Genomic DNA, 13826 nt, shown 5'->3' on the forward strand with positions numbered 1-13826 from the left:
ATTCATTATTGTATTCCTATATAGCGGTGATTCCCAAAGTTTTTAGCTTGTGAACCCCTAGAAGTGAACTTTTGTAATGTATACCTCATTACAGGTCTTTAGTGTGGACGTGGGCTTCGAGTAGTTAAGTGGGATGTTTCCATCTCATTGTTTCATTTGAAGGCATTTTATAGTATTGAATATGTTAAAGTATACCAGGATTTCACAAGAAAAAAGAGCAAAGATTTAACAAAAGTCAGATTTACCCCCAGGTTGGGAACCTCTGTTGATGTTACTTATGTATAGGGTCAGTTGTACCCCTGAAAGGTCTAACTCAAACTTTTATAATACCCCTTATAAGCAATTCTAATATAATTCAGAAAAGTAATGAAGTGTCCAGTTGGTAATACAATAATTAGTATGTTTTTTGAGCTGTTCAAAAGGCTCCAGCACCTCAAACAGAAAAATAAGGTTTAATCAGATCGGACTTCTCATACACAAAAACTTGCAGGCTCTTTCTTAACCATCTCACCAGGGCCCGTCTGATCGTTACGGCTACAGCACAGTCCCAGTGATTGAAACTGGGAAGGCCCTGGCAGTGCAGAGTGTGTCAAATAAGCCCACCACAGCAGGGGAAGCTCTTGCTACCACACTGATCCTCTGTGGTTATTCGTGGCAGGGACCATGTTAGCCACACTCTGGAAAACATTACACACCAGGCAGCATTTATATTGCATATGTGTGCCTGTGTTTGGAGCATCCTCAACAATAACACAAGAATGTGTAATTTCCTCATGTGGCCTAAAGTTGCAGGCTTCAGGGAAGTTGATATGGCTCAAGTACTGCCTTTTTAAAGTAGTTTCTCCATGGCAGTTAGATAAAGGAAAATTACTATCTGGTCTTGGCATCACTAACTGGTGTAACCATAATAGCTCGACCAACTGGTAGTGTCTTCATTGACCTTGGCCAGTGTCTTTTGTAAATTTACAAGCTCTAAATGTTTAGCCATTTTACTTGTCAGGTTTTTAACCCTGAATGCCAGAGCTATTAATACACCCTGTGCCAATGGAGGGTGTAAACAACTTCAGATGATCTGATCTCACTCCTGGTGAAGTGTGGAGACATATGAAGTCCAAGAAATCTGTCGCCATTCTTGGCGGCCACAAGTTAATCCTGGTCCTGTCCAGCCAAGTGTGGGACCGCACTTTTTTTTTTCTTGACCTGCCTGTCATTGGGCCCCATTCATGAAACTCACAGGTTTAATTTAGATTTTTGTGAGCATGTACAAATTAGGAAATTCAGTAGGATTCAGTTATTCTTTTGTTCATGAAAAGTTTGGTCAGCCCCACTAAAAGTGATAATAGTCCCTTTTCAACATAATGCCCAAGAAATAAAAAAGTTACATTTTTGTATTTAATTTTCATTATCTATTAGTATGCCAGTTATTTTCTCAATTCATTGTTTAATCCATAAAACAAAACCAAAACAACATATTTTAAAAGATGTGAGAAGAGACTAACTGGATTTTGACGTATGCTACTTACAAAATGCTTGAAACAGCCATTTAATTTAAGATCAAGATATTTTCATGTGGATAACAAAAACCTTTTTTTAAGAAACAAAACCGATATTCAATCTACTATTGTTTGGGCTGCAGTATATGCTAATGAGTTATTCCAGCTCTTTGGGCTAAAGATACAGAAAATTAAATTTCTGTATCCACAAAAATGTATTTGGTTTATTATTACTTGTACACAGACTATACACTTTAGGAATTGTGTATAATAGATGATTTAAAACTGCACTGTGTTTTCAAAACATCCTGGAGACGGCTGCATTGATTTCTTTAAACCTTGCTGATTGCATGCCTATTTGTCTAAATTCATCAGCTATCAAAACAAATACTGCTCTCACATTGTGCAAGACATTTTGGTCTAATGCTTTTTTAATGTGGAAAAAACCCGTCTTGAAAACTGGATTCAGGGCAAGCAAATAAATAGCCTACTAAAGATAGTGTTACATTTAACAAACTAAGCAGCCGGACAGGGTTATATTAGAACAAAATAACAGTCTGACTCTACTTATAGTCCTAGGACTAGCCTTTTTGTCATACATCAAGCTTTTAACTTATTCATAGAGCTAACTTTAGCTTAATTAGGCAAACTACATCTAAAATCTGCCAGCCAGACCACGTTGTCATTTCAGCTGTCAAAATCAACGGTCACAGGCTAAATGAGAAGGCTGCTTTTGTCTAGAAGAACCAAAAGCTTGACAGGCGTAGCAACAGTCTCTAAGAGGATGTGAAATCATCGAAATGCCTTGTCCTGTGTGTTCTAGGTGTGTTGTGGCCAGGAGCCGTCATCATTGCTTCGGAGTGGAGTTGCCGTAGCAGCCCTGACGGGGCGCAGGAGGAGGGTGGCGATGGGGAAGGAGCGGGAGACGGTCCGGACCGTGGATTGGACGGCGACCCTGAGGGAGTGTGGAGTCCAGACATTGAGCAGAGCTTTCATGAAGCTCTGGCCATCTACCCTCCCTGCGGCAGGAGGAAGATCATACTTTCAGACGAGGGCAAGATGTATGGTGAGGATCAGGAAATTTCCATCCTAATTGCCATCTGATCCACCTTTGTTTATAGTGATGTCTGGCTGACTTTTAAATCATAATATACTGTATATCAACCATTGCAGCAGTGTCATTAGGGAATGAAACTAATCTACAGCATGTGAAGCCACTTAGCATTGTAAACAAAATATTGTTTACACGTGAGTACAGCATATTTTAAATTTGGAAGTTGAACTGCCATGTAATGGATGATTGAAATTGAGATTTTTTTTGTTATTGATTTAAAACATTTCACCTTTCCTTTTTAATTCTAAATAATTGGTTTGGATAACTGGCTTTTACTTGTTTAAACTTTTAGTCCCTGTCCAAGCTGTACAGAGACGCTGCTTAGTAAACATAACCCTTAAGTTTAACGGCCAAAATTACCCGCACACACACTTAATCAGCCTTAACTTTTACAGAATAATATAAAACTGAAACTTTATTCCTGATATGGTTTGGCTTTCCAAGGAAGCGCTGCAAAGGCCAGTAGTGATCGACTGCGAACGCTTTGGAACCCAGAGAGTTATTGAGCATTCTTGTAAATACCTCTTAGTTTGGGCCTAGGTGATCTGCTTGCAGGTATTTTACGAGAGGGCTATTTCAATCAGGAGAGACTTCGTTGCAAATATGCAAAGGTTTATTTGTACATATGCATAATACTGTATGAAATGTACAGAGTCTTTGGAGATTAGACTCCATCATTATAAAAATAATTTAAAGGGGTAGAGAAGCCAAGGCATATCCCCCCCAATGGAGTGTACACACTGGAGGTGATGGTGGTGGTTGTGAAGGAGCCCGAAGACCGGATCGAAGGAGGCCGGGAGCGGTCCTTTTTTTTTTTTTTTTTTCTTCTTCAAGGTTGACGGGAAGACCGCACAAGGGTGTGTGTGATTGGCTCGTGAAATTCATGGCCAATTCTGGTTGGTTTAACTGAAAAGTGAACTCCTCGAAACAGTTGATCAGTTTTAGGAAGAGAGAGAGAGAGGTGGATGAAGTTTAGAAGTCTTCCTGAAAGAATTTGTGCTGAGCTTCATTAAGCTTTGAGGTCAAAGGGCATCCAGCACTGACAGGGTCAAAGGTTAGAGCAGGTTGAAATTTCCGGTCAGGTTAGAGTTAACATGTGTACAGTAGAAGTTGCTTTAAGGCTGTTTTGTATTGGTCTATTGTACTATGGGTGTTTGTTTTTATTAGTATCTATTTAGGCCGCCGTCTGCGAGTAGAGCTCAGATGTATTTTGACCGTTTTTTCCTTTCCTACCTTATTGAAGGCCTTGGCGAGCACCCAACATTCCTAGCATTTTTGTCTTCGGTTTTTTTGGCTGAGGGTTAGCATTCCCGCCTGCAGCAGCCTGTGTCATGCATTTATGTACGTGTGTGTGTTGTGAGGGGAAACAAGATATGTGATACCATGCGACAGAAAGGGTTGTTCCACCGTTGCAGCATTTTGTCCTTTTGTGGAAGTGTGGGCTCGCTGTGTTGACCACCCCCACTTCCTTTTGAATAAACAAGGATAGTCCCACTAGTACACACATTCACACATTGGAAAGCTACACTGACACTGAACATAATCCCCCCGCTCCCATTCACCCACTTGTCTCTCTCACTGCCTTTTTAATACAATCCTGTGAGAAACTTTGAAAATCCCCCTTTGTTTTAAAATGTTTGCATAATTGGTTGTCATTTGTGAAATGCTACAACTAAATACAAGAAATATCAGTTTATTTAAAAAAAAATAAAAATAAATGGGATGAAGAAAGGAAACTACTTCACTTCCATTATGGTTTAATATTTTATAAGAATTTTACTCTGTGCTTCACCACCCATATCATACACTATGATCCTATTTCCTTAAATTAGTCCCATCCTACATCATAAAAGCAGTCAAGGGGGAGTACAAGCATAGTTATTTTTTAATTACTGCATGCTATAAATGTACTTATTAATTTATGTAGTGGTACACTAGTAGTGTGACTGCTTTTTTGTAATTTTGTCAAGAATTTCTCCAGTGCAGGATTAATAAAGTCTATCGTATCCATTTTATGTTACTCTCTCCTAAAATGGGCAGATTACAAGTGTGTTTTACAGAATGATGAAGTGAAGTTCTTTGAAACACAAAGTCAACTGGTAAAGTATTTATGAATTACAGTTAGGGTTGCAAAGGGGTGGTAAATTTCTGGAAAATTTCCATGGAAAGTTAAGATGGGGAATTTTGGAAACATTCCAATTTGGAAACTTTCATGGTAATTAATGGGAAATTACGAGAATTAACTGGAAATGTTGGGTAATTAATAAAAAAATTCATACAAACTCCATCTTATACAAATATAAACATGTAGTTTGATAATAAGCAGACTGGCATATACAGTGAATACAAATGTTATTCATCAGTAAAACTTTAACAGATTCTTTCATTGAACAACAATAAGCAGATAGGCATGCAAGTGAATACTTTTGAGTTATTCGTTAGTAGAACTTTGATATTCTTTCATTGAACAACCAAAAAAACATGAATGTTGAATAAAATAATAGCTTTGCAGTAGGCTAAGTAGTAGCCCAAACCATTGACCTTTAGCTTAACATATGAAGGTAGTTAGCATGCTGCCTTTGTTTTACTATGGTTATATGCGTGCTAAGCTAACCATCAGCGCGGTTTATTGTTTCCAGCCTATCAAGAACAAGTGGGCTATACAATTAACACACATAGGTTAATAGCAATGGGTTATGTATTAACCACCCACCCCCACCTCCCCAAAAAAAGAGAAAAAACCTCCTGTATTTATATATAATAAAAACTAAATGTAGGCAAGTATGTCGTAGCCTATGCGGATTACTGTGTGCATGTCATTGACGAATATAGGGAGGACATTCAACTGAAGTTGCATTAAATCAGGTTGTTTTAACCAAGATTATGCTCTAAGATGTGTTTTTTTTCAACTACATTTAAGTTCCCTGTTATAGACTAATCGTATTATAACAAGCAATATTAAAAATATCCAGTTTATTCCCGTTTATTCCTGTTAATTCCCATGGAAAGTTTCCAACTTTGAGAATTTCCTGAATTTTGCAACCCTAATTACAGTTCATGTCTGAAAGTATCTCAAGTGGATACATATGGATATTACACTAAAGCAGTCAGAACCATTTGGTGCTAGTTTCAGTTAACTGGAACAGTCAAATTCAGAAGATTGGATCATTTAGTGCAGCTGTTAAAACCAGGAAAAGATTACATTTAAACAAATGTAATTAATGTTATAATATGCAAAGCCCCAGACTACTTAGTCTGATTTCAAAATTAAATATCATTTTTACCTCAATGCATGCGACTATGTACCTCCTCTGTAACTACCGTGATGTCACCCTGGATTATGGTGTCACGCATGTATTCCCAGGAGACAGATCACTTGCTCTTGCACTCAAAGGGTAATGAGGATATTTTAGTATCATGTTGGTGGTGTTCTTCATGTTGGGTCCACCTTTTTTTAAATAGCATAATATATATTGGAGATTATTTATCAGACTGTTAAGAGAGCCAATTTGGGAGTAAAAAGGTTCTACCCTAAATGTGAAGACTACTATCCTTACATTTTACTGAGTAATATGTTTTTCTTCCCAAAAATATTTAAGTGAAATCCTTTAATGTCTTCACCAGCAGTCAAAAGAGTGAAATGGACGACAGTCTTAATTTATTTTTTATAATATTTAAATATACAAATGGGGATAATGACTGGACTTTGGTTGTAATGAAAACAAAAAGCCATTCTGAATTATTCATATTGTTTATATTTATAATTTTAATATCAATCATGATCGATGATAAATAGCTTCTTTTTTTATTTTTAAGTTTGTAAAAGGAGTAAAGGTTCACTCAAGTCCAAATTTGACTTCTAGCAGTTTGATAAATACAGGCCCTGGTGAATAAAGCCCAAGGCTTACTAAATGAAATCGGTTTTAAGATGTGGTTGAATTTCTTTGGTGCAGGTGCCCATTAACAGATGGGACTAACTCAAGTCGGGTCAAAGACTCATTCAGATTGACAAATACATATTTGGCAGTGCCTCTTCACATCCTGCTGTGAGAGGGTCAGATTCCACAAGTCCAAAGTAAAATGTGCTTGATATTTTCAAGACGCGTTGCATCTTTTGCAATTTTGTCATTCATTTCCTGCTATTTTTAATTGTGTAACCCCATTGAAATAATGACCAAATTAGTTAAATATGTGGTTTTTTTAGTTCTGTTTCTCTCTTTCTTTTTTGATTTGAAAGAATCTTGATTTATGTGGCAGATGAGGGGAGAAATGGAGAGCTAAATCTCTATGAAGTTGAATGAATTTTGAACAAGCATAGTTACTTGCAAATGAACTTTATCTTGCAATGTATTACCATGTTTCCCAAATGATCTTCCAATGTGCCTTCTGTTCTTGTGTGAAGGTGTAAGTTACAGACATTAGGAGCAGGCTGCTGGGTCTGACTCAGCCCCATCTGTTGAATTTGGGGAATTCTGTGTTCTGGTAAATCCACAAAGCTGATGTGACTCAGCCTGATGTGACCTAAGTCCCTACAGCATTGCACCCTTTCCCAGAAAGAAGGATGGTAATGTTGACGATGTTAGTGCATGTGTGATTAAATGATTAAAGCTCTGGAATCAGTCTGTACGGCTTTATTTGGTCACCTTTATCTTTAACCTCTCTCTAATTCTGACATCTGCAGCAGGGTGAATAATGCGCACAAGTTACGATCGGAGGCCAGCAGATCATCAGGTGTGGGTTGGAGCTGGGGGAGGCAGAGAAAGAAAGAGCTGACCATGCAGTCTGTTAACTACATGATGACCTCTCCTCCCTCCATTCCCACCACTTGTCCATCTGCTTTGAAGCTCTGTCATCAAGCACGCAGATCTGACTCTAAATGAACACACGCTGTCCTTAATGAGAATAGCTTGACAGACCATGTAATTGTGTGTGTGCAGTAGCCTCATTATCTCACACTAACTGCTGTCACATTAAACTTTCATATTATGCAGGCTTCTTTTCAAACGGTATGGAAAAAGTGTCCATGTTGTCTTCATCTTCTTTTGCTTCATACCAAAGATTTGAGTTCAGTACAACCTCAACTTACATTTGACCAGTTCAAATCATTAATGTCACTGTGACCCAAAGACTGAAAAACATGAAGGACTCATGGTCTTACCAGGTGTGTTCAGGTTATACTTAAGAAGATTAATGTCGTAAGATACAAACTCAAACAAAGACATGGTTTACTGTGCTGCAGTAGACTTCAGATCAAGTGCAGTGTTGGAGCACTCACTCCGGTCAACATTGCCTTGACTTTCTGCTCAAATTTGAGTAGCACCCATGTTTTTTCTACGGTGATCTTTAGGAAAACGTTAAACCGCTATCAAGTCACCCGAAGTACAGCATATCTTGTATATCACATGTTTCTGTGTGTGTGTATAATAAAAATTTACACTTTATTAATCCTGGAAGGGAAATTAAAATTTACATACACCTTTCTGATTTTCTGTTACTTTCTCAATTTTAGGTCGAAATGAACTGATAGCTCGCTATATCAAGCTACGAACGGGAAAGACGCGCACACGCAAACAGGTATGCACAGATGTTATTGAAGACTACAAAAATATATATATATAGTTATTTACCCATTGACCTTGTAAAATTGATTATTAATTAACCATGGTTATTTAAAATGGCAAATCATCCTGTGAATTTTTTTTCCTTCATGGGGGTAACCCTGGCTTCTTAGGTGTCTAGTCACATTCAGGTTCTGGCACGTAAGAGGGTACGAGAATACCAGACCAGCATCAAGGTGGGTGCCCACTGAATCAACTCTCCCTTCCCTCTGTAGTCACATCCCCTCTTCTTTTCCTTTCCTTTTTCCTCCCTTCCTCTGTCCTTCGTCCTGTCTTTCGTCAGGTCTCTAGTCACCTGCAAGTCTTGGCCAAGAGAAAGTCTCGTGAGATTCAGTCTAAGCTCAAGGTACACACACTCACTGACTCTAACATGCTAGCTGCTTCGCTCTGCATGTGGCCCAAATCCAGCCTAACATAAAATCACCATAGACGTGTTTGTCAGAGCTTATGGCAGATGTATGCTTCTCTTACTGTACGTACGAGCGGAGGCAGAATCTAAATGATAAAGCATGACATATCCATTTAGTGTTGTGGTGATGCCAGGATTCGTACTAAGGCGGGACCACTGAAAGTATAAATCCAGTTTACAAATAGTTGCATGATTTATAATACTGTCATTGGGGCACTGAGGTAGTGTTAGTTGTTGGCTGTGGGAATGTGGCGTGGAAGGCTCAGGCTTTGAAAATATGAGTTTTGCAAACATTGCTTACTGTCTGCATTTAATGTTGTCTTGTGTTGCTCTACAAAAGCCAGCTTTTTTTTTTTAATGCATCAGTGTATCATAATATGTGGGACAGAGGTATTTGTGATACATGGCAGTAATGTTGATCTGTTTATTTAGTTCAAGAGGTTTGTGGCTGTGGACAGATAATTTCATTAGATTCAATAGCTGGCTCAGTTGACCTAAGCATGTGCATGGCTGTAGTAATGTACATAAATGCTTTCTTGCATACACACAAACATGCAAGAAGTTTTTTTTATGTGCCCCTCATCAGTGTGCACATATGACGAATTTCAGTTTTCTCTTTTAAATCATTTCTGATCTCAACATTCTCACTCTAAGGCACTCCCCTCAGTCCTTTATATTTTTCTTGTTTTCATGTGGTTTTACCATGCACTGTAATAAAGGGTTATTTGTGACATAATTTTGCACCAAAGGCATTCAACTTTCTGCACTCCAATACACATTTGGAGAACTTGATTTCCAGGCCATTATATTTCCTGTTATAAACGCCAGCACTCGGCTTTAAGATCGCACAGATTAATAGGATGTACGGTAGCTTGTCCTGTCAATGTAAGATAACTTCTTTTGAGCTAAGTGTGAGTGTGTTTTCCAAGGTAGGTTAGGGGTGTAGTCATTTCAAAGAGTTATATGTACTGAGGAAGGTGTTTTCCATATTGTCTAATAGTGAATCTGTGACCTGCTGTTGTTTTGAATGTACTGAAGTTAATAATTAATTAATAACATGTCTTCTTTGCTATAGGCCATGAACTTGGTAAGTTTTGATTATACAACTACAATCTTTTGCTTCAGGCTTTGTGCTTTGTGGTTGGCATCACATAACTGCTAGTCCACAATGCGGTTCTTTTGCCAGACTCAAAAATCCTGCTCATTAATCTGTGTTTTTAGTGGCTTTAGTTAAATGCTGGTGATGGCTTCAGTCAGCTCTCATAGCCGGCTAGCTTGGTGCGCCTCCTGCTTTGGCATCCCCCAATGTCTGCTTTGCACTCTGTCCTGTCTTCCCTCATAGTAACTGCATCATGCCGAATTACTGTATAATATGTTGGCTGGCTTGCTGTCTAAACTAGCCTTGAAGGTTGGCTGACATTGGAACCTACATTTTACTGGATTTTACAAGATGGAGCGTTATCATTATGTATTCCTTTTTCTTTCTCATTCAGGACCAGGTATCCAAAGACAAGGCACTGCAGACAGTAGCCAACCTCTCATCAGCTCAGATTGTGTCTGCTAGTGTAATGAAACCCCAGACTCAGTTCCCTCCACCAGTCAGAGTGAGACACACACACGCACACATACATACACACATCTGTTTTTTCCTTCCTTCTGGGTAAAAGTCTGAGTAATACTATCTGTTTCCCTTCTTTCCCTTTGTTTAGTTTTGGCCCAGTCCTATGCCTGGACAGCCTGGACATTCTCAGGAGTAAGTATCATTGGCAGATTATTTTGTTTTGTTTGTTTAAAATTGGAGAAAGTCTTATGCTTAAGCTGCTACAGTTGCTCAGTTTTAGGTTCCAACTCTTCCTTTTTGCAGCATCAAGCCCTTTGCACAGCCACCATACACTACACTACCAGCCCCTGTCCCTGCACCTATCAGTAAGTGGGATCACAAACTCATGGATTAGGGTAATTAGAAATGATTTATTGGTATGTTCATTTTGTTTTCCTGATTTAAATGTTTGACAGGCTATGAGCCCCTGCCTCCACCTCGCTCCGCAGCTATAGCAGCTCCTGTATGGCAAGACAGAACCATTGCCTCAGCAAAACTACGGCTACTGGAGTACTCTGCTTTTATGGAGATCCAAAGGGACAGGGAAACGGTACAGACAATAAGTCCAGCAATACAACAATATCATTTATTTGCCAAAACCAAGTCTTTTTCTCATCACCGCTTCTTCATTCCCTACAGTATAAGCATCTTTTCGTACTCATTGGCCCATCAAACCCGGGCTACAATGATCCCGTATTGGAGTCCATAGATGTGAGGCAGATTTACGACAAGTTCTCTGAGAAGAAAGGAGGCCTGAAGGAGCTGTATGAAAAAGGGCCACACAACGCATTCTTCCTCGTCAAGTTCTGGGTCAGTACTAAAAAACTATGTTCTCTTTGATTTGATTTTTTTTAATGACATGCTGCAGAAAGTAAGTTGGTGAATTTCATAAAAGTTTGACACTAACATTTGCTATACATTTTACTACTGTTTTAAATCTGAGGTTATAACCAGCTATACCACAAGAGGGAAGCAATGTCAATGTGATGCTGGAGCAGGGTTTTACACAGGAAATTACTTCTTCATTGGCCCTTGCTTTCTTAAACAGTATTTAACTTAAAGGTGCCCTGTGGAGTTTGCTTGTCAACAAACAAAACTTATGTTTACATTCAGTGTAACTCACCAAAACAAATGTTGAATATATTTCTCTCCTGACCCAGATACGTGCAAGAATACACACATAAGAGATGGGTGTATCTGTCTTTGGGTTTGGCTTCCTTCTTATTTTCTCTCTTTTGACACTCGCGCTGAGTCTATCTTTTTGTGCTGGTTTCAGGCGGACCTGAGCAGTGACATTGAGGAGGGCTCTGGTGTGTTCTACGGTGTGAGCAGCCAGTACAGTGGAACAGAAAACATCACAATCAGTGTCTCAACTAAGGTCTGCTCCTTTGGCAAACAGGTGGTCGAGAAGGTTGAGGTGAGAAGATGAATCCTTTTTTTTTTTTTTTTTTTTTTTTTGTGTGTGTTTGTGTGCGTATAAAGGATTTCATATTACCAACCATATTAAGGTGGTTTAATTGTGATGTGTATGTGCGGATTCCTCCCATTTAGACAGAATATGCACACATGGAAGGGGGAAAGTATGTGTTCCGCATCAATCGTTCGCCCATGTGTGAATATATGATCAACTTCATCCACAAGCTCAAACACCTGCCAGAGAAATACATGATGAACAGTGTACTGGAGAACTTCACTATCCTACAGGTGGGTGTGGGGGTGGGTGATAGTGAACTAGTGTTTGTTTTGTTTGTTTTATTATTAAATCCTGACCTCCACAATGTTTTCCTCTTTCTCTTGCTAGGTGGTGTCCAACAGAGAAACTCAGGAGACTCTGCTGTGCATTGCCTTTGTGTTTGAAGTGTCCACTAGTGAACATGGAGCACAGTACCATGTTTATCGACTAGTTAACGACTAGCAGCACGTTGCGTGCATGCAGAGACTCTTCACAGACTTTTTGATACATACAGCATAAACACTATTTTCAGCTCAAACACACAGAATCCCCACTTTTCTACTCTAAACACACACTTGTTTTAACAGACCAACAGTCACACTATAGTCACACTTGTTTTGTTTTTTAATGTGTATGCATTTTCATTGCTGCAAACTATGCCCACATTTCTTAACAACATCCCATAACTTAAACACTAAAGTAATGTTAATTCTTTGTAGATTTCGACCAAAACGTGGCGTAATTATCAGGAAGTGCTGTGATGTTATCCAACGTTATTATTCAGTCACATAAACGTCAAAATATCAGAGTTGACACAATGCGATAACTTCTACAGTTTGTAGTATCTCTGTAAGGTAGGAACTGAATGAGCCTATAATGGTGTATCCTCTATCACTGCTTAGTGTGGAACCACAACCTCCACGTTTAATCAAACATTTTAGGATCATATGACAGGAAGTATGAGCGTGCCTCTTCCCAGAATACAATGCACTACATGTAAAGGCGTAAAAGTCGTATTTATATTTTAAACTCATTGTCAAAGTGTAAAGACCTTCAAAACGGCAAACACACCTACTGTAAAAAGATGGCTCATCTTTTTACAGTAGGTGTGTTTGCCGTTTTGAAGGTTTCCAGTGAAGCAGCGTGTGGACGGGGAAGATCTTTTGATCAAATGTCAAGGAGGAAGTTTGGCTCACTTGTCTTTGAAAACATAATAGTTAACAACCAGTTTTAGATTCAGTTTACACTTTGGTGTCAGCAGCATTTTGAATGAAATAATTATCTTTTACTGTTAATTTACACAATACTGTTTTTACTCTGACTGCGTGGGCTCGCTGCAGTATTTCTACCTCCACGTGAGTTGGGAAAAGAATGTGCTTTGGTTCATAAAGCCTTAACCTGAAGAGCACTGATGTATAGGACATGTACACTACATTTGTAATGGTACTGTTTATAAGCCAAAACAAGCTAATAGGTTTTTGTAAAGATGAACTATCTTTTTTTTTTTTTTTATTTTACCAGCACAGCTAGAAGTGTTACTCTAAACATCAGCAAATGATGGGTGTTTTGGTTGTATCTTTTTCGATGTATGCAAAATGATGTATGGTACAGACCACACTAAGGTCACCTACAGTGCACTGGGTAGATTTGTGTCTGATAACACTAACAAATTATCCAGTTTACACTTGCTTTTATTTCTTTTGTTCTATGTAATGTTTTTGGTTTCTGGTACACGTTGCTACCAGCATTTTTTTATAGTAAATGTTATTTGACTCTATTATGCCCTTTCATGGCAGGATTATCTTTAACCATGTGGAAGGTGACAATGATTTGTCTTGATTGTGAAAGTAAAAGGCAACTGGTTCAATTTTAAATAACCATATTCACTGTGTGGTCAGCCACAATTCTTATTCTTTTATTTTTCCCATCAGTGTCTGGTTGGCTGTGCCTCATCACTCCTTTGATCAAGTCTGCTCAGTGAATTATATCTGTGCCTTTATGCTGTACCAATAAAATCACATGGTGTTTGCAGAATCATGTAGCTTTTGTAGTCTTCATAGTAACAAATCATCCTTAATAACATCTACATATATTTTTACATGTTTAATACTGTCAAGTAATAAAAGTTGGCATGGAATG

At 38.6% G+C, this 13826-nt stretch overlaps 1 protein-coding gene across 1 annotated transcript; it reads left to right on the top strand.

Moving 5' to 3' along the window:
- Positions 1-277: 277 nt before the first annotated feature.
- Positions 278-13721, top strand: tead3a (TEA domain family member 3 a). Its single transcript, XM_028582588.1, has 14 exons — positions 278-286; positions 515-644; positions 2317-2559; positions 8117-8181; positions 8509-8571; positions 9710-9721; positions 10128-10238; positions 10344-10387; positions 10499-10560; positions 10651-10784; positions 10874-11044; positions 11511-11651; positions 11786-11938; positions 12036-13721. The coding sequence occupies exons 1-14, from the start codon at positions 278-280 to the stop codon at positions 12147-12149; spliced, it is 1452 nt and encodes a 483-aa protein (XP_028438389.1). The 3' UTR covers positions 12150-13721.
- The last annotated feature ends 105 nt before the right edge of the window (positions 13722-13826 follow it).

Source organism: Perca flavescens, chromosome 7 (genome assembly GCF_004354835.1).
Source record: "Perca flavescens isolate YP-PL-M2 chromosome 7, PFLA_1.0, whole genome shotgun sequence".
Classification (NCBI taxonomy): domain Eukaryota; kingdom Metazoa; phylum Chordata; class Actinopteri; order Perciformes; family Percidae; genus Perca; species Perca flavescens.

Bases quoted from the DNA above. Each gene is read 5' to 3' on its own strand.
- tead3a (XM_028582588.1), top strand. The intron at 10,561-10,650 runs GTAAGTGGGATC...AATGTTTGACAG, and splicing joins CCCTGTCCCTGCACCTATCA to GCTATGAGCCCCTGCCTCCA. The intron at 11,939-12,035 runs GTGGGTGTGGGG...TTCTCTTGCTAG, and splicing joins AGAACTTCACTATCCTACAG to GTGGTGTCCAACAGAGAAAC.